The sequence below is a fragment of the Schistocerca serialis genome, chromosome 1, assembly GCF_023864345.2.
Source record: "Schistocerca serialis cubense isolate TAMUIC-IGC-003099 chromosome 1, iqSchSeri2.2, whole genome shotgun sequence".
Classification (NCBI taxonomy): Eukaryota; Metazoa; Arthropoda; class Insecta; order Orthoptera; family Acrididae; genus Schistocerca; species Schistocerca serialis.
The window spans coordinates 118231882-118257743 of record NC_064638.1 but is presented as its reverse complement, the minus strand read 5'-3'; the positions used below and the strand labels follow the sequence as shown (position 1 = coordinate 118257743).

The window sequence follows — 25862 nt, the reverse complement described above, 5'->3', positions numbered from 1 at the left end:
TCAGTGTATTTTCTAGTGGGATATTTTATCAAGCTGACAGGATGTGTATAAGAGAACGCTGTGAAGCACTCACGACTGTCATATTTCTCAGTAATTATCGAAATAAGAATTACAACAAATCATTGATGTGAGGCGGTCTGCGACATTGGGTTCGTCGTTCGATGTCATCAAAAAAGAATATAAGACGTCAGTGATTACATATATTGCTTATGAAATGCAGCAAATAAGTAATTTACAGTAAGACACAGTTTGAATGGTTTAAAGTCCAGCAGTTGAGAGGTTTATTGCAAAAGCTGGACAAGTTAAAAATTGTCACTTTTCAGGAATAAAAAAAAAAGAAAACTTTCCCCCTTTTAAACTGAACCACGAAAATAGTCCAAACGATATTCATAGCATAACAAATAGAAGCATCCTTTTCAATAATGTTCGTTGTTAAATACACAGTCTGTAGTTAATTCCTAGAGAGCATTTTTTCCCTTTGGATTTGACCGGTCTTCGTAAAAAAATTAAGAGAAAAGCTCTAATATTGTTCACTGGTTTAATTTATGCTGTCTGGGAATACGTTACAATGAACGCAAGACAATACCGTTTTCTTTACAACAAACTGAAAATAGAATTCCTGTTATTCCTATTGTTCCCATTATGACGAGTGTCATTTAATAATTAAAGACACAAATTGGTCTGGGGAAAAACTGTTAGTAGGCCAACTTCGGTACTTTTACAGCTTTAAGTTGGCATCACTGGGATGAGCCCTGATCAGCTGATGTATCAACATTGTTTTGTTTACAACCTCAAAAATACGTTTGAAGATGGCGAGTCCGCTTGAGACGTACGCATTAGTTGAACAACGTTCTGTTATTAGCTTTCTACTTGCTGAAGGCGAGAAACTAGTGAATATATACCGTAGAACGTCTAAATTTTATGATGAAGGTTGTATGAATCGTGCAAATTTTTACAAGTGGGTGGAGCAGTTCAAAAATGGTCGCGACCCAGTGACTGGCCGACCAGTTGCAGTTTCAACTCCCTCACTTGAAAGTCGAATTAATGACATTACTCGTGCCGCCCGCCGTGTGACTGTGGAAATGATAGTTGATAAGGTTCAGGTTAGTACTGGTACAGTTCATATCATTACCTGTAACAAGCTGAAGTACGGCGAAACATGTACAAAATGGGTCCCAAAGGAGTTGATGCGACTATACAAGGGAACAAGGTTGAGATTGTGCACAGAGCTAAAGGAACGTTATGAAAGAAAAGGTGAGCATTTCCTCAACAAAATTTTGACTTGTGATAAAACTTGGGTTCACTATTAAGACCCAGAATCAAATAGACAAAGCATGAAGTGGAAGCACAACGTCTCACCTGTCAAGAAAAAATTCAAAACCCAAGCAGCAGCAGGAAAAGTGATGTTGGTGGTGTTTCGGAATGCTGAAGGTCCAGTTTTTTCTGATTATCTCGAATTGCGGAGTAGGATGATCAGCCAATACTACTCGGATTTGCTTTTAAACAAGGTGAAGCGAGCCATGAGAGAGAGATGTCGTGGATCTCGGAGGAGAGGTGTGATTCCCCAGCAAGACAATGCACGTCCTCATGTTGCTCCACTAACCCGTGAAACCATCGACAAATTGGTTGTAGAGTATTGCCTCATCCCCCTTACAGTCCTGATTTAGCACGTAGTGAGTTCCATTTGTTTGGTGCACTGAAGGAGGCATTACGTGGAAAGAGGTTCCAGGACAACGAGGACGTGAAAAAATGTGTGGAAAATTGGTTCAAACATCAAGATAAAGAGTTCTTTGCAGCCGGAATAAAAAAGCTCGTAGCCCGTTGGAACAAGTGCATAAGTGTTCAAGGAGATTATGTTGAAAAGTAGAAAAAGCATTGTTTTGTAGAAACAAACGCTCTTTTTCTCCAGACCAATTTGTCTCTTTAATTACTGAATGACCCTCGTAGATGTTATTCATCCTCGCACCCATCACTGTTACCATTATCATCATAAACAATATCAACTCAGTCTCCTCCTCTTCATTACAATTTTCATCTGGGGTACCATGAAGCAGATCCTTGTAGAAAGCTTTGTTTTCTTCTTCCAGGAAATGAGTGGATCTCCCTCTGTCTTTAGCTGGCTGAATACCTGCGCTCTTGTTGTACAGCTGATGTAGAACGAAATTAGTATCATTTATTCTGTAGTAGGACTTCTCTTAACAATTATGTGTCCATCCCTCACGTCAAAGTAAGAGCTTCGCCATAAAACACATCATTGCGAGTCATTCGTACCTGCTGCAGTTTCAGTGGAGGTTTGGGCGTTTTCAAACAGAATGACTCAGTAGCACGTTTGATGTCTATTAATCATCACGTCGCATTATTTTCAGCTACAATGTATGAGGGTGATGTATGGGTTTCAACAGTTTTCCTGACTAAGTTTTAGGAGTATCTGCAGTCTTTGTCTTCTGCTTCTCATGTCCTGTCAATGAGAAGTCTTGATCATTTGCTAAATAGCTGTGCCGTCGCACTGGAAACAAATATGTGACCCTCTTGTAGATCTTCAAGATCTGCACTTGACTGTAAAATAATTGAACCGTAACTGTATTTTGGTCTTCCGCGGACACCCAATACTAAGCAGAACAAGCTCATTTCTTCCATTCTCTAATAGAATGTTGTTTATGTCGTTATAAATCACGGATGTAGCTCCATTAGGACCTTTTCTTCGTTCATGTTCAAGACGGATAAACTTAAACTGAGTCATCTGCCAGAAAGTAATTCCCAAAAACATTGTACCATAATTGACGTGCATAATAAATGGCATTTGACTGCAAGTGCAGTAGGAGCAAGTTTTGCGTGTAATAAAATGTAGTACCGTTAATGAGTCCTTTTTTTTAAATTTAGAATATACACTCCTGGAAATTGAAATAAGAACACCGTGAATTCATTGTCCCAGGAAGGGGAAACTTTATTGACACATTCCTGGGGTCAGATACATCACATGATCACACTGACAGAACTACAGGCACATAGACACAGGCAACAGAGCATGCACAATGTCGGCACTAGTACAGTGTATATCCACCTTTCGCAGCAATGCAGGCTGCTATTCTCCCATGGAGACGATCGTAGAGATGCTGGATGTAGTCCTGTGGAACGGCTTGCCATGCCATTTCCACCTGGCGCCTCAGTTGGACCAGCGTTCGTGCTGGACGTGCAGACCGCGTGAGACGACGCTTCATCCAGTCCCAAACATGCTCAATGGGGGACAGATCCGGAGATCTTGCTGGCCAGGGTAGTTGACTTACACCTTCTAGAGCACGTTGGGTGGCACGGGATACATGCGGACGTGCATTGTCCTGTTGGAACAGCAAGTTCCCTTGCCGGTCTAGGAATGGTAGAACGATGGGTTCGATGACGGTTTGGATGTACCGTGCACTATTCAGTGTCCCCTCGACGATCACCAGTGGTGTACGGCCAGTGTAGGAGATCGCTCCCCACACCATGATGCCGGGTGTTGGCCCTGTGTGCCTCGGTCGCATGCAGTCCTGATTGTGGCGCTCACCTGCACGGCGCCAAACACGCATACGACCATCGTTGGCACCAAGGCAGAAGCGACTCTCATCGCTGAAGACGACACGTCTCTATTCGTCCCTCCATTCACGCCTGTCGCGACACCACTGGAGGCGGGCTGCACGATGTTGGGGCGTGAGCGGAAGACGGCCTAACGGTGTGCGGGACCGTAGCCCAGCTTCATGGAGACGGTTGCGAATGGTCCTCGCCGATACCCCAGGAGCAACAGTGTCCCTAATTTGCTGGGAAGTGGCGGTGCGGTCCCCTACGGCACTGCGTAGAATCCTACGGTCTTGGCGTGCATCCGTGCGTCGCTGCGGTCCGGTCCCAGGTCGACGGGCACGTGCACCTTCCGCCGACCACTGGCGACAACATCGACGATGTACTGAGGAGACCTCACGCCCCACGTGTTGAGCAATTCGGCGGTACGTCCACCCGGCCTCCCGCATGCCCACTATACGCCCTCGCTCAAAGTCCGTCAACTGCACATACGGTTCACGTCCACGCTGTCGCGGCATGCTACCAGTGTTAAAGACTGCGATGGAGCTCTGTATGCCACGGCAAACTGGCTGACACTGACGGCGGCGGTGCACAAATGCTGCGCAGCTATCGCCATTCGACTCCCAACACCGCGGTTCCTGGTGTGTCCGCTGTGCCGTGCGTGTGATCATTGCTTGTACAGCCCTCTCGCAGTGTCCGGAGCAAGTATGGTGGGTCTGACACACCGGTGTCAATGTGTTCTTTTTTCCATTTCCAGGAGTGTAGTTAGGTTTCATGCTTACAAAGTCAGAGACCATTCCAAGTGTAACGTCTTTTACGCTACTCATTGACTCTTCGCAAACTCTCTTTCCTCAGCTTTTATTTTTCTATTCAGTGAGTTACATACTGTACATGTGTCAGATATGGGATGTTCCAAACGTACTTTAAATTTTAATCTTCTGTTGCCCTTTATAAATGATTTTTTTGACACCCTGTGACTATGAAGACAATGGGTTTGTTTTTAGATACTCTGTGGAAGTCTTGTAACATTATCTCTGTCAGCTATATCTGAAAACACCTTTGTAACTGTTTGTTTATGTAAGTTATTCTCGATGTATAACGTGCGCTGAAAGTTGTGTGAGCAGTTTAACATGTACCAGACTCTGCACAAATGGGCCATAAGAAAACTCTTCGATATTTCGCCAATAACCACACATAAAAATCGATAGCTACTTAAAAATTGCACTTTTTTATACGTTGCAGTAAAGTCAACAAAACAAAACCTCATATATCGAAAACATTATGTGAAAATGGCATAGTACAAAGAGAAAACACACTTGAAAATGGCAATCATTTACCTAAACGCGTCGTGTAAAGTGTGAATAAAAGAAAATAGTGAGTGGAAGCAGAAAAGTGGTCTGAAACCAAACTAGTAAAAGTTTTAAACACTGATCAGTAGATTTTATATGGAAGAGTGATATAATACTTGTATAAAAATTAAAGATACATGTAACTTATGGTTAAGTCTTCTAGGAAGTATTTCCGATTTGGGTTATAACGCCGAGAGAAGTATGAACTTCTTGCTTTAACGCACATTAAATAAGATTCAATCACCTGATCAATCATCTCCGGTATCTTTTTTGGTCTGTTTTTCGTGGGAACCTCATTTGTCTTTTGGAGACTGCCCATGCATTACAATACTGCTCTGGATTCTTTACAGTCTGTGTTAGGTATTCCATGAAAGCTGAGGAATGCTACTTAACAAATTGGAATATCCCTACCTTCAATTCTCAACTTGCAGGAAAGTTCAGCTGCATGATTCCTTCTTCGTCTGCAATTCTTGGACGCTTCCTCTGTTAAGTCCCATAGTGCTTAGGGCCATTTAAACCATTCGAACGCTTCCTCTGAATATGCTGCTTAGTAACAATTGCAGCAACGTGAGAATATGAGATCTACAAATCCTGGACTTGCACGACATTCGTAGAAACAAGGGAATAGCCTTTTTTGTGAAGACCAAGATTTTCAAATGGATATTTCTTTGGATCTGTGGGGCTTTTGTCGACGAAACAAATTCCGCTATAAAATAGGTGTGGTGACAGAAGAGCAAGGGGTATTAGTTCAAATAGTCCTTTTTTGGACTATTTTTGTAATCAGTCCCTCATTTAGATCTCATCTGGGAATGCGATAGGCTCTCCCGGCGCGTGCTCTTTATGAAAAGCTCTCCGGTTCGCAGCCAGGTGGCGGTGTTAAAAATACCTCGACGTTTCGACGAATACCACACTCATCATTTTCTGGCGAAGTGTCGAGATAATGCCCACACAGAGATGCGAACTGCTCACCCGCAGTCCCCGCGGCTGGACAATACTCGACTGACAGTAATCAGGTGGAAGGGGACACACTGCCTGCATAAATGTTACGTAACCCGCATATCTCGACATGTCACCAGAGACTGATGAGGACGACATTCGTCGAAACGCTGCGGTATTTTAACACTGCCCCCTGACTGGAAACCCGAGAGCATTTCATCAATTAGATCTCAGTTAAAAAAATTTTAAACCTTTGCACTCTATGAAACGCAGAAATGCAACCTTCTATTGCACAGTTGTTGAGTCACAACTAGAATCAACGTCGTTACACAAATATAGTACCTGAAGTAACAATGCTCAGCGATATTAAGTGGAACGACCGCATCCGCTGATTCGTAGCTACAGCAAATGGTAACCTTCGATTCACTGGTTGACTATTCGAAACTGTAGTTTCTCTTCCAAAGAGAGATCCTACAAAACAATTTACGGCAGAAATTGAAATATTGCCCTAGTGTGTGGGAGCCATAAGAGGTTGGAATAGCTATAGACATTGGCGATATACAAAGAAGGGCTGTGCAAATGGTAAAAAGGTTTGTTTCACGAGCGAAGGAGTATAACAAACGCGATCAAAAGTATTAAATTGCAGCCTCCCAAAGAAAGATGCCGTACATCTCGCGAAAATCTGCTTACAAAATTCGAAGAATCGAATATTACTCCGCGCAGGATTAGCCGAGCTGTCTAGGCTCTGCAGTCATGGACTGTTCTGCTGATCCCGGCGGAGGTTCGAGTCCTTCCTCGGGCATGGGTGTGTGAGTTTGTCCTTAGGATAATTTAGGTTAAGTAGTGCGTAAGCTTTGGGACTGATGACCTTAGCAGTTAAGTCCCATAAGATTTCACACACATTTGAACATTTGAATATTACGGCGAAAATTACCAACATTCTTCAGGCTTCTGCGTATCGTCTCGATGAGATCGGTTAATATACGAGACCAACAATAGGCGTCATAGAGACGGTAAACAATGGTCTTTCCTGTGCTCAGTCAACGAATGGAAACGGGAGGAAAGTCCAGGTGAACTAAAAATTTCCATCACTACAGTTCGCAGAATACAGTGTGTTGCAGGAGTGTTCAATATTCAAGGATATGACAGGAACGATCATTCGAAGCAAAAAAGTCTACGAAACTAGGGCTGTAAAATCATACCTCAAGAGCTACAAGCACTCCTTTGTTTTAGATAATGTGAAGTATTTTTTTTCCTTTTACTGCAAGGTCTTTGCTTTCCATATTTTGTGAGCAGGTAGTATAGACCAAAACAAGAAAAAATTGTCTCGTATATGTGCATACGTCAAGAGCTATGAGCACGTGTTTGGTATGAGAGACGTGTTTCATTGCAGCGAAGATGATAAAGTGCTGATAGCTCTTAAGGTATGCACTTTAGAGCCGATGTCTATTAAATTTTTTCTTGTTTTAGTCTACACTATCACCTCTCAAAATATGGAAAGCACAGAGTTTGTAGTATATCTGTTCCACGGTATCCAAGATGAAGAAATACTCATCGCTCTTGAGGTACGTATTTTAGATCCTATATTTACTAGACTGTTTTGCTTCGAATAATCCTTCATGTCATATCCCTAAATATTGAACATTCCTCCTGGGACAAACTGTATAGATACAGACGGAGAAATAACATGATAAAAGAAATTTCCGCCATTTGACCGTAAATTTGTTATTTCACTCAATCATTTTTTGGTATTATTGCCATTTCTAAGTACATGTTGAAATGTTACATTCCATGTCTCCCGTCTGTGATAAACAGTTGTGACAAACAATTTACAGTGAAATGGCTGAAGTTTCTCTCAAAAATTTCTACATGCCGGGACTGATGACCTCAGATGTTAAGCCCCATAGTGCTTAAAGCCATTCTAACCATTCTACATGGCGAAGAAAAAAATCATTAACATATGATAAAAATGAGACAGCGAATAGTTGATAAACAGCTAAATCGTAAATTATGTACCTTGAGATAGCACCCGTCCCTTTTGACCCCTGACATCATGTAAATGTTGGTCATACACCATGTTAAATAGTGTTATCGCTACACACAGTAACATTACTGTTTCCTTAGAAGTCTTCTTACACATCGAAGGTGTGGTTTGGTGTTCGATATTCACACATCACCATTTCGATAAAAATGTTGCTTTATGCCCAGGTCCATAACGTAACACTCGTGTACATAACGCTGCTGAAATAGTTCAGTCAGTTGATCCATTAGAACATCGATTTTAATATCGGCCAATTCCACTTTATATGGTACAGGCACAGAATCTTTTTTATACGCTTCAAGACAAAAAAAGACTCACCACGAAGAAATTATTCAAATGGGAGGCTGATCATCGGTGCTCGGCTCGATGCGCGACTAGTCACTGGAAACAATTCTACTCCAGTCAACGAGATTCCAGGCCAAGGACAGCCGTGAGATACCAACCTGATTGTATGAAGCTGGTATCTGTACAGATATCATTGGTGTCGCTCGCCATACAGACCGACAGCCAGGAGCGGTGGTCTGAGGTGCCATGTACACTCCTGGAAATTGAAATAAGAACACCGTCAATTCATTGTCCCAGGAAGGGGAAACTTTATTGACACATTCCTGGGGTCAGATACATCACATGATCACACTGACAGAACCACAGGCACATAGACACAAGCAACAGAGCATGCACAATGTCGGCACTAGTACAGTGTATATCCACCTTTCGCAGCAATGCAGGCTGCTATTTTCCCATGGAGACGATCGTAGAGATGCTGGATGTAGTCCTGTGGAACGGCTTGCCATGCCATTTCCACCTGGCGCCTCAGTTGGACCAGCTTTCGTGCTGGACGTGCAGACCGCGTGAGACGACGCTTCATCCAGTCCCAAACATGCTCAATGGGGGACAGATCCGGAGATCTTGCTGGCCAGGGTAGTTGACTTACACCTTCTAGAGCATGTTGGATGGCACGGGATACATGCGGACGTGTATTGTCCTGTTGGAACAGCAAGTTCCCTTGCCGGTCTAGGAATGGTAGAACGATGGGTTCGATGACGGTTTGGATGTACCGTGCACTATTCAGTGTCCCCTCGACGATCACCAGTGGTGTACGGCCAGTGTAGGAGATCGCTCCCCACACCATGATGCCGGGTGTTGGCCCTGTGGGCCTCGGTCGTATGCAGTCCTGATTGTGGCGCTCACCTGCACGGCGCCAAACACGCATACGACCATCATTGGCACCAAGGCAGAAGCGACTCTCATCGCTGAAGACGACACGTCTCCATTCGTCCCTCCATTCACGCCTGTCGCGACACCACTGGAGGCGGGCTGCACGATGTTGGGGCGTGAGTGGAAGACGGCCTAACGGTGTGCGGGACCGTAACCCAGCTTCATGGAGACGGTTGCGAATGGTCCTCACCGATACCCCAGGAGCAACAGTGTCCCTAATTTGCTGGGAAGTGGCGGTGCGGTCCCCTACGGCACTGCGTAGGATCCTACGGTCTTGGCGTGCATCCGTGCGTCGCTGCGGTCCGGTCCCAGGTCGACGGGCACGTGCACCTTCCGCCGACCACTGGCGACAACATCGATGTACTGTGGAGACCTCACGCCCACGTGTTGAGCAATTCGGCGGTACGTCCACCCGGCCTCCCGCATGCTCACTATACACCCTCGCTCAAAGTCCGTCAACTGCACATACGGTTCACGTCCACGCTGTCGCGGCATGCTACCAGTGTTAAAGACTGCGATGGAGCTCCGTATGCCACGGCAAACTGGCTGACACTGACGGCGGCGGTGCACAAATGCTGCGCAGCTATCGCCATTCGACGGCCAACACCGCGGTTTCTGGTGTGTCCGCTGTGCCGTGCGTGTGATAATTGCTTGTACAGCCCTCTCGCAGTGTCCGGAGCAAGTATGGTGGGTCTGACACACCGGTGTCAATGTGTTCTTTTTTCCATTTCCAGGAGTGTATTTTCACAGCAGGACCCCTTTGGATGTCATCTGCGGCGCCCTTACGGCACAGCGGTACGTAGATGATATTCTGCGCCCCGTTTTGTTGCCCTTCATGACAAGCCATCCCGGGCTTACTCTTCAGCAAGATAATGCCCGCCTGCATGCCGAGAGAGTTTCTACTGCTTGTCTTCGTGCTTGCCAGACCCTGCCTTGGCCAGCAAGATCGCCGGAGCCCCTATTCAGAGCGTTTGGAGCATATTATGGGCAAACCCTTCAACCAGCTCTGGATTTTGGCGATCTAACTCGCCGACTGCAAGAATATGGTACGATATCCCTGAGGAGAATATCCAACGACTCTATCATTCAATGCCAAGTCGAATAACTGCTTGTATAAGGGTCAGAGGTGCGTTACTGACTTGCTCAATCTGTGAAGCTCTTTCTCTTTAGTAAATCATCGAATTTTTCTGAAATTGTAATCATTTGAACAATTTTAACAAACATTTTTGGAGCAGTGATCAAAAATATTAAAAGTTTTTCTTTCAAAAATTCAGTCTTGATCACACCACATATACTTCAAGAACATAGATGACCGGTTTCGGTCATATCACATGAGCATCATCAGATCTGTAACCTGTAAATTACAGGTCTGATGATGGTCATGTGGTATGACCGAAACCGGTCACCTTTGTTCTTGAAGCATACGTAGTGTGATCAAGAATGAATTTTTGAAAGAAAAATTTGTAATCATTTGTTTGTCTGTACATGTACGAGGGTCACTCCAAAAGAATTGCACACTATTTTTGTAAAAATACAGTTTTCATTCTGCATGTGTGAAAGTTTTACAGTGTGTAAATACATCGTTCCCGCTTGTTTTCAAACTTAGTTCAACCTGTTCCCGTGAGTGGCGCTGTCACATCATGTCTTCAAGATGGCTGCTACACTTGACGTTCGTCTGAAGCAACGTGCTGTCATAGAATTCCTGTGCTGTGAAAACGAGACAGTGGGAAACATCCACAAGAGGTTGAAAAAAGTGTATGGAGATGCTGCTGTCGATCGCAGTACAGTTAGTCGATGGGCAAGCAGGTTACGAGATGAACGCGGGCACGGCAATATTGAGGATTGTCCTCGCAGCGGCAGGCCTCGTACTGCACACACTCCAGACAATGTGCAGAGAGTTAAAGAATTGGTGACTGCTGACAGACGCATCACAGTGAACGAATTGTCGCGCTACGTTGGGATAGGGGAAGGAAGTGTTTGCAGAATACTGAAAGTGTTGGCGTTAAAAAAGGTTTGTGCCAGGTGGATTCCCAGGATGTTGACTGTGGCTCACAAAGAAACGAGAAAAACGGAATGCAGCGAACTTTTGGAACAATTCGATAATGGTAGAGATGACTTTCTTGGAGTAATTGTGACAGGTGATGAAACATGACTCCATCATTTTTCACCAGAGACAAAGAGGCAATCAATGGAGTGGTATCATGAAAATTCACCCAAGAAAAAAAAATCGAAACCACACCTTCTGATGGAAAAGGCTACAGTGTTTTTCGATTATGAAGGACTGTTGCTTGTGGACATCGTGCCAAGTGGAACCACCATAAATTCTGATGCACATGTGACGACACTGAAGAAGCTCAAGCTCGACTGAGTCGTGTTCGACCACATCGGCAAAAGTAGGATGTTTTGCTGTTGCACGACAATGACCGGCCACATGCCAGTCAAAAAACCGTGGAAGCGATCACAGAATTCGGATGGACAACACTGAAACACCTGCCTTACAGTATTGACCTGGATCCATGTGACTATCATCTCTTTGGGAAACTGAAAGACTCTCTTCGTGGAACAAGGTTTGAAGATGATGACTCCCTTGTGCACGCTGCCAAACAGTGGCTCCAACAGGTTGGTCCAGAATTTTACCGTGCGGGTATACAGGCGCTGGTTCCAAGATGGCGTAAGGCAGTTGAGAAGGATGGAAATTATGTGGAGAGATGAAAATATTGTTCCTAAAGGATGTATCTACACACTGTAAAACTTTCAAACACGTAGAATAAAAGATGGATTTTAAAAAAATAGTGTGCGTTTCTTTTGGAGTGATCCTCGTACATTGCATCTACCAATTTCCGTCCCATTCCCGTTATCACTTCGTGTTGCATCTTTTTCTTTGTCTTGGGATCTATAATAATACCTTGTTTCCGTCTATGCTTGTTAAGGTTATTTGCAACTAACAAAGTATATTGTTTTTATCGATATGGCCCACCTTTCACTCAAACGCGTGGATGCCTCGCTCACTTTATCTGTGCCTCATGGATTCCATGCACCATGTGTCGTCGTTTTTCATGTCCTCCTTCCTCCGTCCGTCATGCTTTATTCCGCTGCCTAGGTAGCAGAATTCCTTACATTCATCCGTGATCACCAGTCCTGATAAGTTTCTCGCTGTGCTGATTTCGGCTACTTATCATTGCTTTCGTGGTCGATTAACTTTCAGTCCACATTCTGTACTCATTAGGCTGTTCATTCCATTCAGCAAATCGTCACTTGCACTGAGGATAGCAGTGTCATGAGCGAATCTTATCATTGATATCCTTTCACCTTGAATTTTAATTCCCCTCTTCAACCTTTCTTTTATTATGTAAGTATTGTGTGGCGGCCAGCGAGTTAACACAGCAGAAAAGGCTTGAACTGCATGGGTATGTCGTCGGGATGTTCAAAAAATGGTTCAAATGGCTCTGAGCACTATGGGACTCAACTGCTGAGGTCATTAGTCCCCTAGAACTTAGAACTAGTTAAACCTAACTAACCTAAGGATATCACAAACATCCATGCCCGAGGCAGGATTCGAACCTGCGACCGTAGCGGTCTTGCGGTTCCAGACTGCAGCGCCTTTAACCGCACGGCCACTTCGGCCGGCTCGTCGGGATGTGATGCCTGCTCTGTTTCTCTTGTGAATATGCCATGTTTGTTTCGCTGGCTTATGAGTTGTACAGTGTCAAGCATTTAAACTGCATTGGGTTACTGGCGCTGGCGCTCAATCACACAAGATGAATGTGCTCTTTACAAACTGTGGCTCTTTATCAGTAGTTGAGACAGGTGTTATCTCGTGCTGCCTGTTGGACGGCCGTCGCTGTACGTTAACTCAAGAACATTCAGCAGTTTCAGTTGCTTCTGAGATTCATTTTGATCGATATACAGTTTGTTGGGCCCTTTAAGTTGGATGATCAGAGTTATACGAGTAGTTGTTAACTTGATATTTAAACTGTATGCTACTGTTACTGTTATCGTTTTAACGGAGTGTCGGCGCCACGTTACTTCCTTAACTTCCTTATTGCCTTAATCTTATTTAATAAATTACTTCCTAAGTAATGGTCTTTTGTATTGTTTAAATTACTGTACATTTGGGGGTGGGGGGGCATTAGGCCATTATAAAATTTTTGAGGAATGGTATTTGTATTCTTTTATATGATTGTACATTTTGGGGGCTTTTTATGGGCTTATTGTAAAATTGCAATTCTGTGGGTCACCCCTTGTTTCAATATTCATATTGAGCAATGTTGTTACGCACACCTCTCGAACCCGGCACTACCGATTCCTCTACCGTACATTATCGCGTCTTTCGAATATGACGACTTCTTTATTCTAGTACCTTTAAAAACTAATCCCACTGATGGAACTATTTTTGTTTTCCCTTGCAAGCCTTGAAGTCCAGTTCTGTGCAACAAAGGCCGTGAAAGTTTTCACAAAGCAGTTTTTTGTTAGTTTTTTTCCTTGACGTAATGACACATTTAAACATATCATCAATGTGATATTTATCGTGTGCACGTCGTCTTCTTTCGCAGCTATTTGAGTCTCATTCCGCTCAACGTTGTGGCCCTCCTTTCGTCGTTTGCTCAGGTTTTAAAAATTAGCTTAAGTGTCGAGTCACCTTTTTCTTCAGGTCTGTCACTCCTTTCCGCTTCTCATCGCCAAAAAATATAACAGCGGTCATTGAGACTAAGGCACTTTTCGCGATTATTTTCTGTGCTTGCTCTCCGAAGTAACAAACCGCATTACTTTGAACTGAAACATGGATGTACACTGCGAAAGTGGAAGAGGAAACGCAGTGAGACTGCACTGGCTGAAAGGGTATGTGTTAGTTCAGCAGTTACAAAATCGAGTCAAAATGACAAAGAATTTGGCAGAATGAGCCCACTTATCTGTATGACATTGCACTACCTCTCCCTTGGATGCATGCACTGATTCGGTTCGGAAGGTGACATGCAGCCGTTGTGCCCTCTCCTGAATCACGTTGGCCTATAACAGTTGTAAGTGGTCCTTTATATCCTAGATACTGGCTTTCGGACGGAACTGACGTCCGAGCCGGTCCCATCCATGTTCCATTGGGAACAGATCTGAATATTTGGCTGACCATGGGAGTACCTCGCATCATGCAGATGGTTCATACAGAGACGCGCCATGTGTGGACGAGTTTGTCCTGCTCAAAAATTGCATCATGATAGTGTCACATGTGAAGTAACACGTGGTGACGCAGGCTGTTCTTGATGTACAACTGTGACCGCAAGAGTTCCGTCAATCAATACCAGTCGGGAGCTGAATTCAAACCCGATGGCTCCCCACACCTGGACGCCAGGAGTACACAGCTTTGTTTCTCCAAAACACGGGACGTATGGAAACTCCTCCCGGGTCGCCGCCAAAGTTGATGATGGTCATCTGGGGTAGTGCAGAACAGCGACTCATCGTTGAACACGTCACAACGCCATTCATGGGTAGTCCATGCTTCCCAGTCATGGTACAACTCCAAATGCAGCTCTTTGTATAGTGGTGTTAATGGAAGCCTACGAATAGGCTGGTAATTCCCTTGCCAGGCTGTTGCTACTCACCGTGGGATGACACGGAATGTTGCATATAATCCATTACTTGTTCTCAGGGTCTCACAGATGTAGAGGAGCTATGACGTATTTTGTTCGTAATACGGCGATCCTTCCTTTGGTGGTCAGACTTGGTCGACAAGAACCTTGATGGCTTGTATCCCTGTCCTCATGTTCCCGTGGAGTCCAGCACAGGCCACTGTAGCACGATTCCATCAGTTGGCCAAATGGAGACCCACCATGAGGCCCCTTCCATCTCTTTTACTTGCTGATAACGATGTCTCATAAGAGTATGCAGTATCTCCGTGTCCTTCAGAGTCATCACTCATCTGACGCTGTTCACGCCATTTATACAGGGTGACTCAACCTAAGGCTTGCACCGCAAATATTTCGATATTGGGAGGCTTCATTGATATGTGGATTTCACAGATTGGAATGATAGGCTGGGGCATGCCTTTCCAGCCCATACAGTGTTACGAGTTTCCAATGTGTAGTTACTTACAAAAGATCCATATATTTCATTGGAACAATGTCCATTGACCGTACCACAACGGAAGTAGATTAAATCAGAACGTCATTGGTGTTCGTTGCAGGAGTCTGGGTGCATGTAGTTTACGAAATATTGTAGTTTGCACACTGTCAACACCGACAGTGGTTTGTTACGTGTTGTAATACGAAAGAAGGTGAATTCCACATAGGTGCATGTCTGCAGTCTTACGTCTCTGAAGTTCTGTTGTTAAACAGGACATTGCCTGCGCCAAGCGAAAAACAAAGGTGAATTTAGTACATCTGTGGGGTCAGACACTTAAAGAACCAATGTACACTCAAAACCTAAACTCAAAATGACCACCCCCTGCGTCAATACAAGCTTGCAGGGTGCAACCCAACACTTGCTGCACACCTTCTACACTGAAGAGCCAAAGAAACTGGTATAGGCATGCATATTCAAATACAGATATATGTTAACAGGCAGAATATGGTGCAGCGGTCGGCAACGCCTATATAAGACAACAAGCATCTGGCGCAGTTGTTAGATCGGTTACTGCGGCTACAATGGCAGGTTACCAAGATTTAAGTGAGTTTGAACGTGGTGTTACAGTCGGCGCACGAGCGATGAGACACAGCATCTTCGAGGTAACGATGAAGTGGTGATTTTCCTCTACGACCGTTTCACGAGTGTACCGTGAATATCACGAATTTGGTAAAACACCAAATCTCCGACATCGCTGTGGTCGGAAAAAGACCCTGCAAGAACGGGACCAACGATGACTGAAGAGAATCGCTCAACGTGGAAGAAGTGCAACCCTTCCGCAAATTGCTGCAGATTTCAATGCTGGGTCACCAGTAATTGTCAGCGTGCGAACCATTAAACGAAACATCATCAATATGAGCTTTCTGAGCGGAAGCCCCATTCGTGTACCCTTGATGACTGCAACATCCAGAGCGTTACTCAACTCCTGGTCGCGTCAGTACCGACATCGGACTGTTGATGATTGGAAACATGTTGCCTGGTTGGACGAATCTCATTTCAGATTGTATTGAGCGCATGGACGTGTAGGGGTATTGAGACAACCTCGTGAACACATGGACCCTGCATCTCAGCAGGCTGGTGGAGGCTCCGTAATGGTGTGGAGCGCGTGCAGTTGAAATGATATGGGACCCGTAATACGTCTAGCTACGACTCTGACAGGTGACACGTACATAAGCATCCTGTCTGATCATCTGCATCCATTCATGTCCATTGTGCATTTCGACGGATTTCCGCAATTCCAGCAGGACAATGCGACACACCACACATCTGGAACTGATACAGAGTGGGTTCAGGAACGGAGATGCCTTGCAACGTGCTGTTCGGAAGAGATCTCCACACCCCTCCTCCCCCCCCCCCCCCCCCCCTTGTACTCTTACGGATTTGTGGGCGGCCCTGCAGGATTCATGGGTGTCAATTGCCTCCAGCACTGCTTCCGACGTTAGTCGAGTCCAAGCCACGTCGTGTTGCGGCACTCCTGCGTTCCCGAGGAGCCCTATGCGATATTAGGTGGGTATACCAGTTTCTTTGGCTCTTCAGTGCAGCATTTCAGCGGAAACTGCAGCGCAGGGGGCAGTAATACGCCGTTTCGTATCAAGTGTAATTGTTTGAAGAGGTTGACCACGGTGACATCTGTTAGGATATCTTTCGGCGTACACTGTGCACGAACGAACCTCATGCTTCCTACATTCACCATAAACCATGTGCATGTGCGCTTTTTTTGCATTAGGAAATACCATCTTCAAAGCACGTCACTGCTTCCACTATCACACAATACGTGACAGTACCGCTGCAATGCAATCGCAGTGTACACACAACAAATGCAAACAAACTTAACATTGTTCCATGGTATCAGGTAGATGGTGTACAACAAACAGCTGTCGGTGTCTACGATGTTCACAACACGATAACTCGTAAACTACTTGCACTAGCTTCCTGCAACAGCCACCACTGACATTTTCATTTACGCTACTTTTATGATTTTACTGTCAGCAAGCATTGCCCCATTTAAAAATTTGTAACTGTTGTAAAAAACTGGACTTTTGTCAACGTGTCAAAATCTGTGTATTGGCTGCAAATACGCTCCCTTGCCTACAATTCAGTTCTGCAAAAACTAACGATAGTATCTTCTATATCCGAAACATATACTGCACAAGTGTTAGATGATTCACCGTGTATACCACACTAGACCTGCTAACAACACTAATCACGATCAAAGCTAATGCACACTGGTCGTCGTTCTACCTGTCATAGTGAATGGCAATTTCAGTGTTTCATATACCTGCTAATTGTGTGTACTTGTATGAATTTGTATGATCAGACCATGTCTTCTGGATGCTTGACATTTTTTGTCAGCCAGCGTATTTATTGATGTGACCAAGTTAGTTCTCGCGATGCCTGGGTCTGCCATTTGCCCTTTCGGGTTACAGAACACCATAAAACTGCAGTGCCGACGACAAGAAGTTCTTTGAAACGTATCTGAAAAAGGATAATAGAAATGACTGATAGCAAGTTTATGCTGAATGGGTCCCGGCCTGAAGATGGTCATTTTATCTGAAGGAAAACCACGCAGAAAGATTAAAACTGATTTTTTTCTTTACAGATGGCGTAACTTTCATTATTCCAGTTCAAATGGTTCAAATGGCTCTGAGCACTATGGGACTCAACTGCTGAGGTCATTAGTCCCCTAGAACTTAGAACTAGTTAAACCTAACTAACCTAAGGACATCACAAACATCCATGCCCGAGGCAGGATTCGAACCTGCGACCGTAGCGGTCCTGCGGTTCCAGACTGCAGCGCCTTTAACCGCACGGCCACTTCGGCCGGCATTATTCCAGTTAAAGGTGAGGCAGACAAGTTCGTTATAAGCATGTATCGTGACGTGGTGCTGATGACGTGGGATGGGGAGAGCAGCGAGCCAGCCGCCCTGGAGGTGATCGCGACGGTGCACGACGAGGACGGAAGTCGGGACAACAGGATCAACGACGCCAAGGCGGACGCTGCCGGCACTCTCTGGGCAGGTAAACACTATCACACCACACTACTTCGTTTCGCAGTCGTTACAGAAAGTTAATAACTCTGGAATCTTCTAGAAGTCTTTCAGTGCGTGAGTGAGAGAGAGTTAGTTAACTGCAGAGAAATATCGGCGAGAATAACAACAAAATGGCCGCCGTCAGTGTTGCCACGACATCATTAGTCAGAAACGAAAACATACAGTGTCAAGCGGAGCTGTCAGACAAAACCACCGCCTGTCGCACCTTCCATTCTCCTAGTAATTGCCGCTAACTGCCCTTAAGAGGAGACGTTCATGACAACCACACGCTGTCCAAAAGACGCACCACATACACAGTTTTTAAGATACGGAGGCCAAATTTTGTACCATGCTTTAAATGAAATTAACACGTTTACTGTTAAGTTTATTGAATTGTATATATTTTAGTTTTATATGGAATTTAAAAAATTTATTTAAAAAAAATAATATGTACCTCTTTTACAGAATTTATTCAATAATTTCCTACAAAATTTCCTGTTTAATTTCCACCCATATACTTAGCTTCTTTCATGAGGTTTTTTGAATGTATCGAGTAAGAGAATTTTAATAATTTCTTTAGTTGTAATTCTGTATATATAAGATATATACCATATTTATATAATGTATATATTATGTAAATATATTATTATATTACATACACACACACACACACACATACATATATATATATATATATATATTGCACATATGTATTTACATAATATATATTATTTTATATAATATATATAAAAGACCTCAACGGCAGTGAAGGCGGAGATGAAGATCATCGGTATGGGGGAACTGGCGGAAGAGGCAACCTTGCTTTTTGGGATACTATAAAAGCTATCGTCCAAGGTTATTTGGACAAACGGCACGACGGTTCCACAGGTTAGTGGCGGTAACCCTACAGCGTCTGTTCCACCTGTTAGTGGCGGCTGATCTATAAAACTCAGAAGTGGAACTCTGAGCTTAACCAGACTGAAATCTCAATTTCAGTCACAAACCCAGTCCAATTAAATCAACATGGATACAGCACCTTCAAAGACAAATTACCCCAGTGTGTCAAATCCCACGGTTGAAAAACCGCAAGTGGTCTATTCGGATTCTGGGGAGACCACAGAAGTGTGCATGGAGGTAAATCGGAGTACCTCAAAACCCCGTAATAACAAAATCAAACCAAAATCTAGAATTTGGCTAATGACATTTAATGTAAATTCTCTCTTAAAAATGGGAAAACTAAAAAACATCCTGGACAAATCCAGATAACGTAAAATCAAAATTATTGCATTTCAGGAATCACGATATACAGATGAAAATCCTTTTGATTCGGAAGGATACAGGATATACAAAGGAAAACCTGGAAAACGAGCCATGGCAAATTGTCCACAATTTGGAACTGGATTTATAGTAGATACATCAATACTTCACCGAAGAGTCAAGCAGTATATTGCTCCCTCCTACGTATATCTCGCGAAGAGACCATGAGGATAAAATCAGAGAGATTAGAGCCCACACAGAAGCATACCGACAATCCTTCTTTCCACGAACAATACGAGACTGGAATAGAAGGGAGAACCGATAGAGGTACTGAAGGTACCCTCCGCCACACACCGTCAGGTGGCTTGCGGAGTATGGATGTAGATGTAGATGTAGATGTAGATGATTCAGTCGCAACTTTCAAATCTTACAAGGGTCGGCTCTCCACGATGACAATAAAATCAGCTAATAAGATATACACCCTAATCAACGGACATGCACCAACTAACATCACTAACAAAAACAAAATAGAAGAAGTAGAAATATTCTGGAACCAATTAGATAATATTCTCCAAAAAATCCCAAATAACCATGTCAAAATCCTTATGGGCGATTTCAATGCACAAGTCGGTAAAGAAAAGAAATATCGATATTGGGTAGGTAAATGATCAGGGCATACACAGACCAACCGGAATGGCATGCGACTCATTGAGATCTGCAAAAACCATGACCTATTTTTCAAATCAACATTTTTCAAGAAAAGAGCCTCGAAAACGAAAACTTGGATCTCACCTAATCCATTACTAGGTGAATATCAGTTGGATCATGTAATGATCTCCCGCGTAAATACAGTAGAAATCATGAAACTTAAAGTCCTTAATGGACTAGACCTAGATTCCGACCATTACCCAACAAAATTCTCCCTAGATGTCATTCCAGAAAAAAGAAAATTCACTAAGAAATCTCCACACCGTAAATATGATGTACAAAAGATAAATGGCAATGAACAATTTACAAAAGAAACGCAAAATTTAAAACCACAAAATTGGCAACAACTGCAAGCAGTACTTTTAAATGCAGCTGAAACTGTAGCACCGCAAACAAGAACACGTAAACACCCATGGTGGACAGATGAGTGTGACCAACTGATAAATCTCAGACAATAGGCATGGCAAAACTGGTGGTGCAACAAAAATCAAAAGACCCTGGAAGATCTCAAAGATACCAGGAAAACAGTCACAAAAGCAATACGAACAGTCCGTAAACAACACGGAGACAAAAAATTGCAAGACATAGAAAATGATTTCAAGAAAAACAATTCCCGAAATTTCTACAGAGTATTCAAACAAAAATTAACAAAGTACTCTCCTCCATCACTCCAGTTCAAAAATGACCATGGGAAAATTGCTCATACCAACACCGAAAACTGTGAAATTCTTGCAAAATACTTTTCTAAATTACTGAATTGTGAAAAAGCCTGCAGAAAAATTTGAGTTCCATCGTACACAACGAAACCCAGACTCAAAGCCACCAAGTTTACAAGAGATTAAAGAGATAATTCAGTCACTGAAAAATAACAAAGCATCAGGAGAAGACTAAATCATCGCAGAATTATGGAAAAATGCAGGAGAAAATCTCATTGCAAAACTCAAAGAAATTATACATGAAATCTGGAAAACTGAAAAAATCCCCACAGATTGGAAGACTGCAATCATACATCCTCTGTACAAAAAAGGAATTAAAACAGACCCCAACAACTATCGTGGAATCTCTTTATTGTCAATAACATACAAAATTTTGTAAGCCCTACTAAACCGCGCAGAACCTCAGGTGGATTCAAAACTAGGCGAATACCAAGGTGGGTTCAGAAAAGGTCGATCTTGCGTAGAACAAATCCTTAACTTGAAAAACTCAATGAAATATTTACATAGTACTTCAAACAAAAGTTATGTCATCACGTTTGTCGACTTTAAAAAAGCATATGACAGTATAGACCGAGAATCCCTTTTTGAAGTATTAGCAGAATTTGGACTAGATCAAAAGACAACAAACATCATAAAAGAAACACTCATGGAGACCAAATCCAAAGTAAAATTTATGGGAGAATTGAGCACAGAATTTGAAATAGACACAGGAGTACGACAAGGGGATGTACTGTCCCCAGTGCTCTTCAATTGTGCTCTTGAAAAAGTTGTTAGAGAATGGAAAAAAGCAGGTGCACCAGCACACAGACTGGGACCAAGACATAAGGGCATAGAATTACACTGTTTAGCATTTGCTGATGACATGGCACTGATCGCACAAGACATTACCGATGCACAGAAACAGCTAGAATTATTACAAGAACAGGCAGCTAAAATAGGATTACAAATTTCATTTGAAAAAACAAAATTTATGACTGACGTCAAAGATGCGCCTTCTGATCTCAAAATTGGTAATAACTACATCTCTCGAGTAAAAGAATTTAAATATTTAGGTGAATGGATTGCAGAAAATTGTAATGAAAAGAAATCTGTCAGATCAAGAGTCCAGAAAATGGAGACGGCGTTTCAGTTAACAAAAAACATTTACAACAAAAAGTGTCTCTCGTGGAACTGCAAAATACGACACTACACAACAGTAATTAGACCCGAAGCTCTCTACGCATCTGAGACACTAAACCTTCAACACAGAACACCAGAAGAGGAATTAGAAGTGAAAGAACGTAAGATAATGAGGAAAATCCTAGGACCAAGAACTAAAGATGGGGTACATTATCCAAAACCCAATGCAGAAATATATAAAAATATCTCCAAAATAACAGACACAATGCGCATGCGAAGAATCCAATTCATGGGGCACTTAGAAAGAATGGACTCAAACAGGTTAACGCACAAAATCCATACATTTTTAAAGAACAAAACTACAAGACCGAACTGGTACAAACAGACGGAAAAAGACCTGAGAGAATTAGGGTCTCCAAATCTACATGATAGAAATGAAATCAGAAAAATCACAAACACACGGGGATTTGAGGAAGAAGAGAGAAAAAGTAACCGACATACATGGTCTACGCAACGAAAGCTAGCCCATTCGTTGTTTATGAAGGAATACTGGGCGATAAGGAAGGCCAACAAATGTTGATTACGCGTGGTCCTAAGTGATCCATCCGCGAAGATGAAGAAGAAGAAATATAAAATTCATGCACAATTCCAAGTACTATGCCCCATACCTCAGCTTACACTCAGCATTTCTGAATTTACTCTTGAGACAACATTTATCGGGTTTATATAAATAAGTGCACAAAATTTCATTATTACAGCCTTCATAGATTCTGAGAAGAAGGTGCAAAAACTTTAAGAAACCTAATTTTCACTAAATTCGTTTTGAAGTTCAACCTAATGTTTTTTTCTTATGTCACATCTTCAGAAGGCTCCAGATTTGTTCTCAGGAACCTCTTTCCGTACAAGGCTTCTCTTATGATTTCTTATTTTCTGCCTTTGTTCTCTTACCAGGTCTTCAACCGACTTTTCATTTGTAGAGAGGCATAGTAAATCTATTTTTCTTAAGATCTTTTGAGTGAAATTTCCTATTTTAGAGCCTGTTTTCTCTAATATCTTCGCCCGCCCCCCCAACATTCTTATCATTAAATACAAGAACTGCATCATAAGTTCCTATTCTGACAACTGTAGCAAATGAAATTGTGTAAAAACAAGAATTACTTCTTCATAAACAAAGCTGATGGTTTGTTATTGTTTCTATGGAACAGAGTTATAGATCTATAAAACCAAATAGTATACACTGAGGTGACAAGTCATGGATAGCTATATACACAAAGTCAGACGGCAGTAGCTTTGCGCGCACAACCAATAAAAGGGCAGTGTATTGGTGGAGCTGTCATTTGTCTCATTTAATATTCATAATTAAATAATTATAAAACTAAATGACTGGAATGTTTTTTTTTTATCTTCGAAGGTTTGATTCCTCCCTCGGGCATGGATGTATGTGTTTGTCCTTAGGATAATTTAGGTTAAGTAGTGTGTGTTGTGGCTTGGCAAGACAGCCAAGCCACTATGAGGAAGCCGAAAGGCACGCGTTTAAGCTCACACAGGCTGGCGTGAGGTCTGGAACAGGACAAGGTAATTATACTAGCAAAAAAAGTACGTAACTACTGGAATACTTAACTTTAATTCATAATTTGTGAACATCGCTCGTGACGTTACATGTTTTACAGCATCAATAGTGACTGGTAATGGCGCCTTGCTAGGTCGTAGCAAATGACGTAGCTGAAGGCTATGCTAACTATCGTCTCGGCAAATGAAAGCGTAATTTGTCAGTGAACCATCGCTAGCAACGTCGGCTGTACAACTGGGGCGAGTGCTAGGAAGACTCTCTAGACCTGCCGTGTGACGGCGCTCGGTCTGCAATCACTGATAGTGGCGACACGCGGGTCCGACGTATACTAACGGACCGCGGCCGATTTAAAGGCTACCACCTAGCAAGTGTGGTGTCTGGCGGTGACACCACAGTGTGTAAGCTTAGGGACTGATGACCTTAGCAGTTAAGTCCTATAAGATTTCACAACCATTTTTTTCTATCTTCGAAGGCCTACCTAAACTTCCCCAACCAAAACGTTGTTATTTAAGCAACTGTAGTACATTTGATTCACTTGCTCATTTCACGACGCGCACAACATAGTTTACTGTTACTGGTTAACGATTAATGGTTAGCTTTAAAGTCCGTAAAATCTCCTACAAATTAATGCTTCAACGTTTAACGAAGTTAACTTTTTAGCAATGGATTAGCGAATAGTGAAGTTAAATTTTCGATTAAAGTTGCCAAACTATTGGTTTAGTTCATGGAGGCTGCCTCACAAAATCTTTTACGTCACTGCAAATAAGAGGTGGTTCTGACTTTCAATAAAAGTTTGTAAAGTAAATATAACTAAAAAAGACTGAAATGAGAAGAGGTGTATAATGTCTAGCAATTTAATGCTACAGCCGAAAGTTTCTATTGCACATGGTCCAGTCACATTCATGTGACCACCCGCCAGACGTCTGAAAAAAATAGCTTTTGCAGTGGGTACGTGCAAGTAGAGCGTCAGAGAGGTTGTGGAAGGTCCCGAGAGGGATGTGGAACCATACTAACTCGAGTGCCGTCGACATCTCCGCAGGGTCTCTCGGTTGACGATCCATGGCACGAACTGGCCGATCGATGCGGGCCAACATATTCTCGATTGAGTTTTAATCCGGGGAGTTTGGCGGCCAGGGGAACATGGTAACCTCATCCAGGTGCTCTTGGAACCATCCACATACACTGGGCTGCGTTGCCTGCTGGTAGTCACCATAGTGCCGACGATAAAGAAACTAAATTTAGCCGTAAACGTGGTCTCCAAGAATAGGTGCATACGAGGGGCGTTTGAAAAGTCCGTGCAAAAATAAAAACTACTTACGTGTATGGGATAAACCTTTTTTATTTTTCGACGTAGTCTCCTTTTATACTTATACACTTTGTTCAACGCTGCTCTAATTAGTCGAACCCTTCCGAATAATAGGAATTGTCCAAGTCCGCAAAATAGCTATTAGTTGCTGTAATCGCCTCCTCGCTTGAATAAAATCTTTGACCCACCAGCCATTTCTTCAAATTGGGAAACCAACAGTAGTCCGAGGGAGCCAAGTCTGGAGAATAGGCGGGATGTGAAACGAGTTGGAATCCTATTTCCAATGATTTTGCGACCACAACTGCTGAGGTGTGTGCTGGTGCATTGTCCTGATGGAAAAGGACTTTTTTCCGATCCAATCGCCGGCGTTTTTCTTGCAGCTCGGTTTTCAAACGGTCCAATAACGATGAATAGTATTCACCTTTAATAGTTTTACCCTTTTCCAGATAGTCGATGAGGATTCTCCCTTACGAATTCCAAAAGACAGGCGCCATAACCTCCCCGGGCGAATTAATGGTCTTTAGCTTTTTTGGTACAGATTCTCCCTTGGTAACCCATTGTTTAGATTGTTATTTGGTCTCAGGAGTGTAATAATGTATCCATGTTTCATCCACAGTGACGAAACGACGCTTAACGTCCTGCGGATTCTTCCTGAACAGCTACAAACCATCCTTGCAACACTTCACGCGATTCCATTTTTGTTCAAGTGTGAGCAATCGCAGAACCCATCTTGTAGATAGCTTTCTCATGTCCAAATGTTTACGCAGAATATTATTTAACCGTTCATTATAGATGCCCATAACGCTAGGAATCTCACGCACCTTACCTCTACTGTCATCCATCACCATATCATGGATTTTATCAATGATTTCTGGAGTCGTAACCACCACAGGGCGTCCAGAACGTTCAGCATCATTTGAGCCCACATGGCCACTCCAAAAATTTTGAAA

The 25862-nt window shown here is 43.0% G+C and overlaps 1 protein-coding gene across 4 annotated transcripts in view; it reads left to right on the top strand.

The window, feature by feature from the left end:
* Nucleotides 1–25862, top strand: part of LOC126463532 (regucalcin-like) — a 265468-nt gene that overhangs the window by 195672 nt on the left and 43934 nt on the right. For all 4 annotated transcript variants that reach the window (XM_050096166.1, XM_050096167.1, XM_050096165.1 and 1 more), the window contains 2 exons: nucleotides 17807–17832; nucleotides 18045–18225. In XM_050096166.1, the coding sequence (XP_049952123.1) occupies nucleotides 17807–17832; nucleotides 18045–18225 (207 nt within the window). The remainder of the gene's footprint in view (nucleotides 1–17806; nucleotides 17833–18044; nucleotides 18226–25862) is intronic.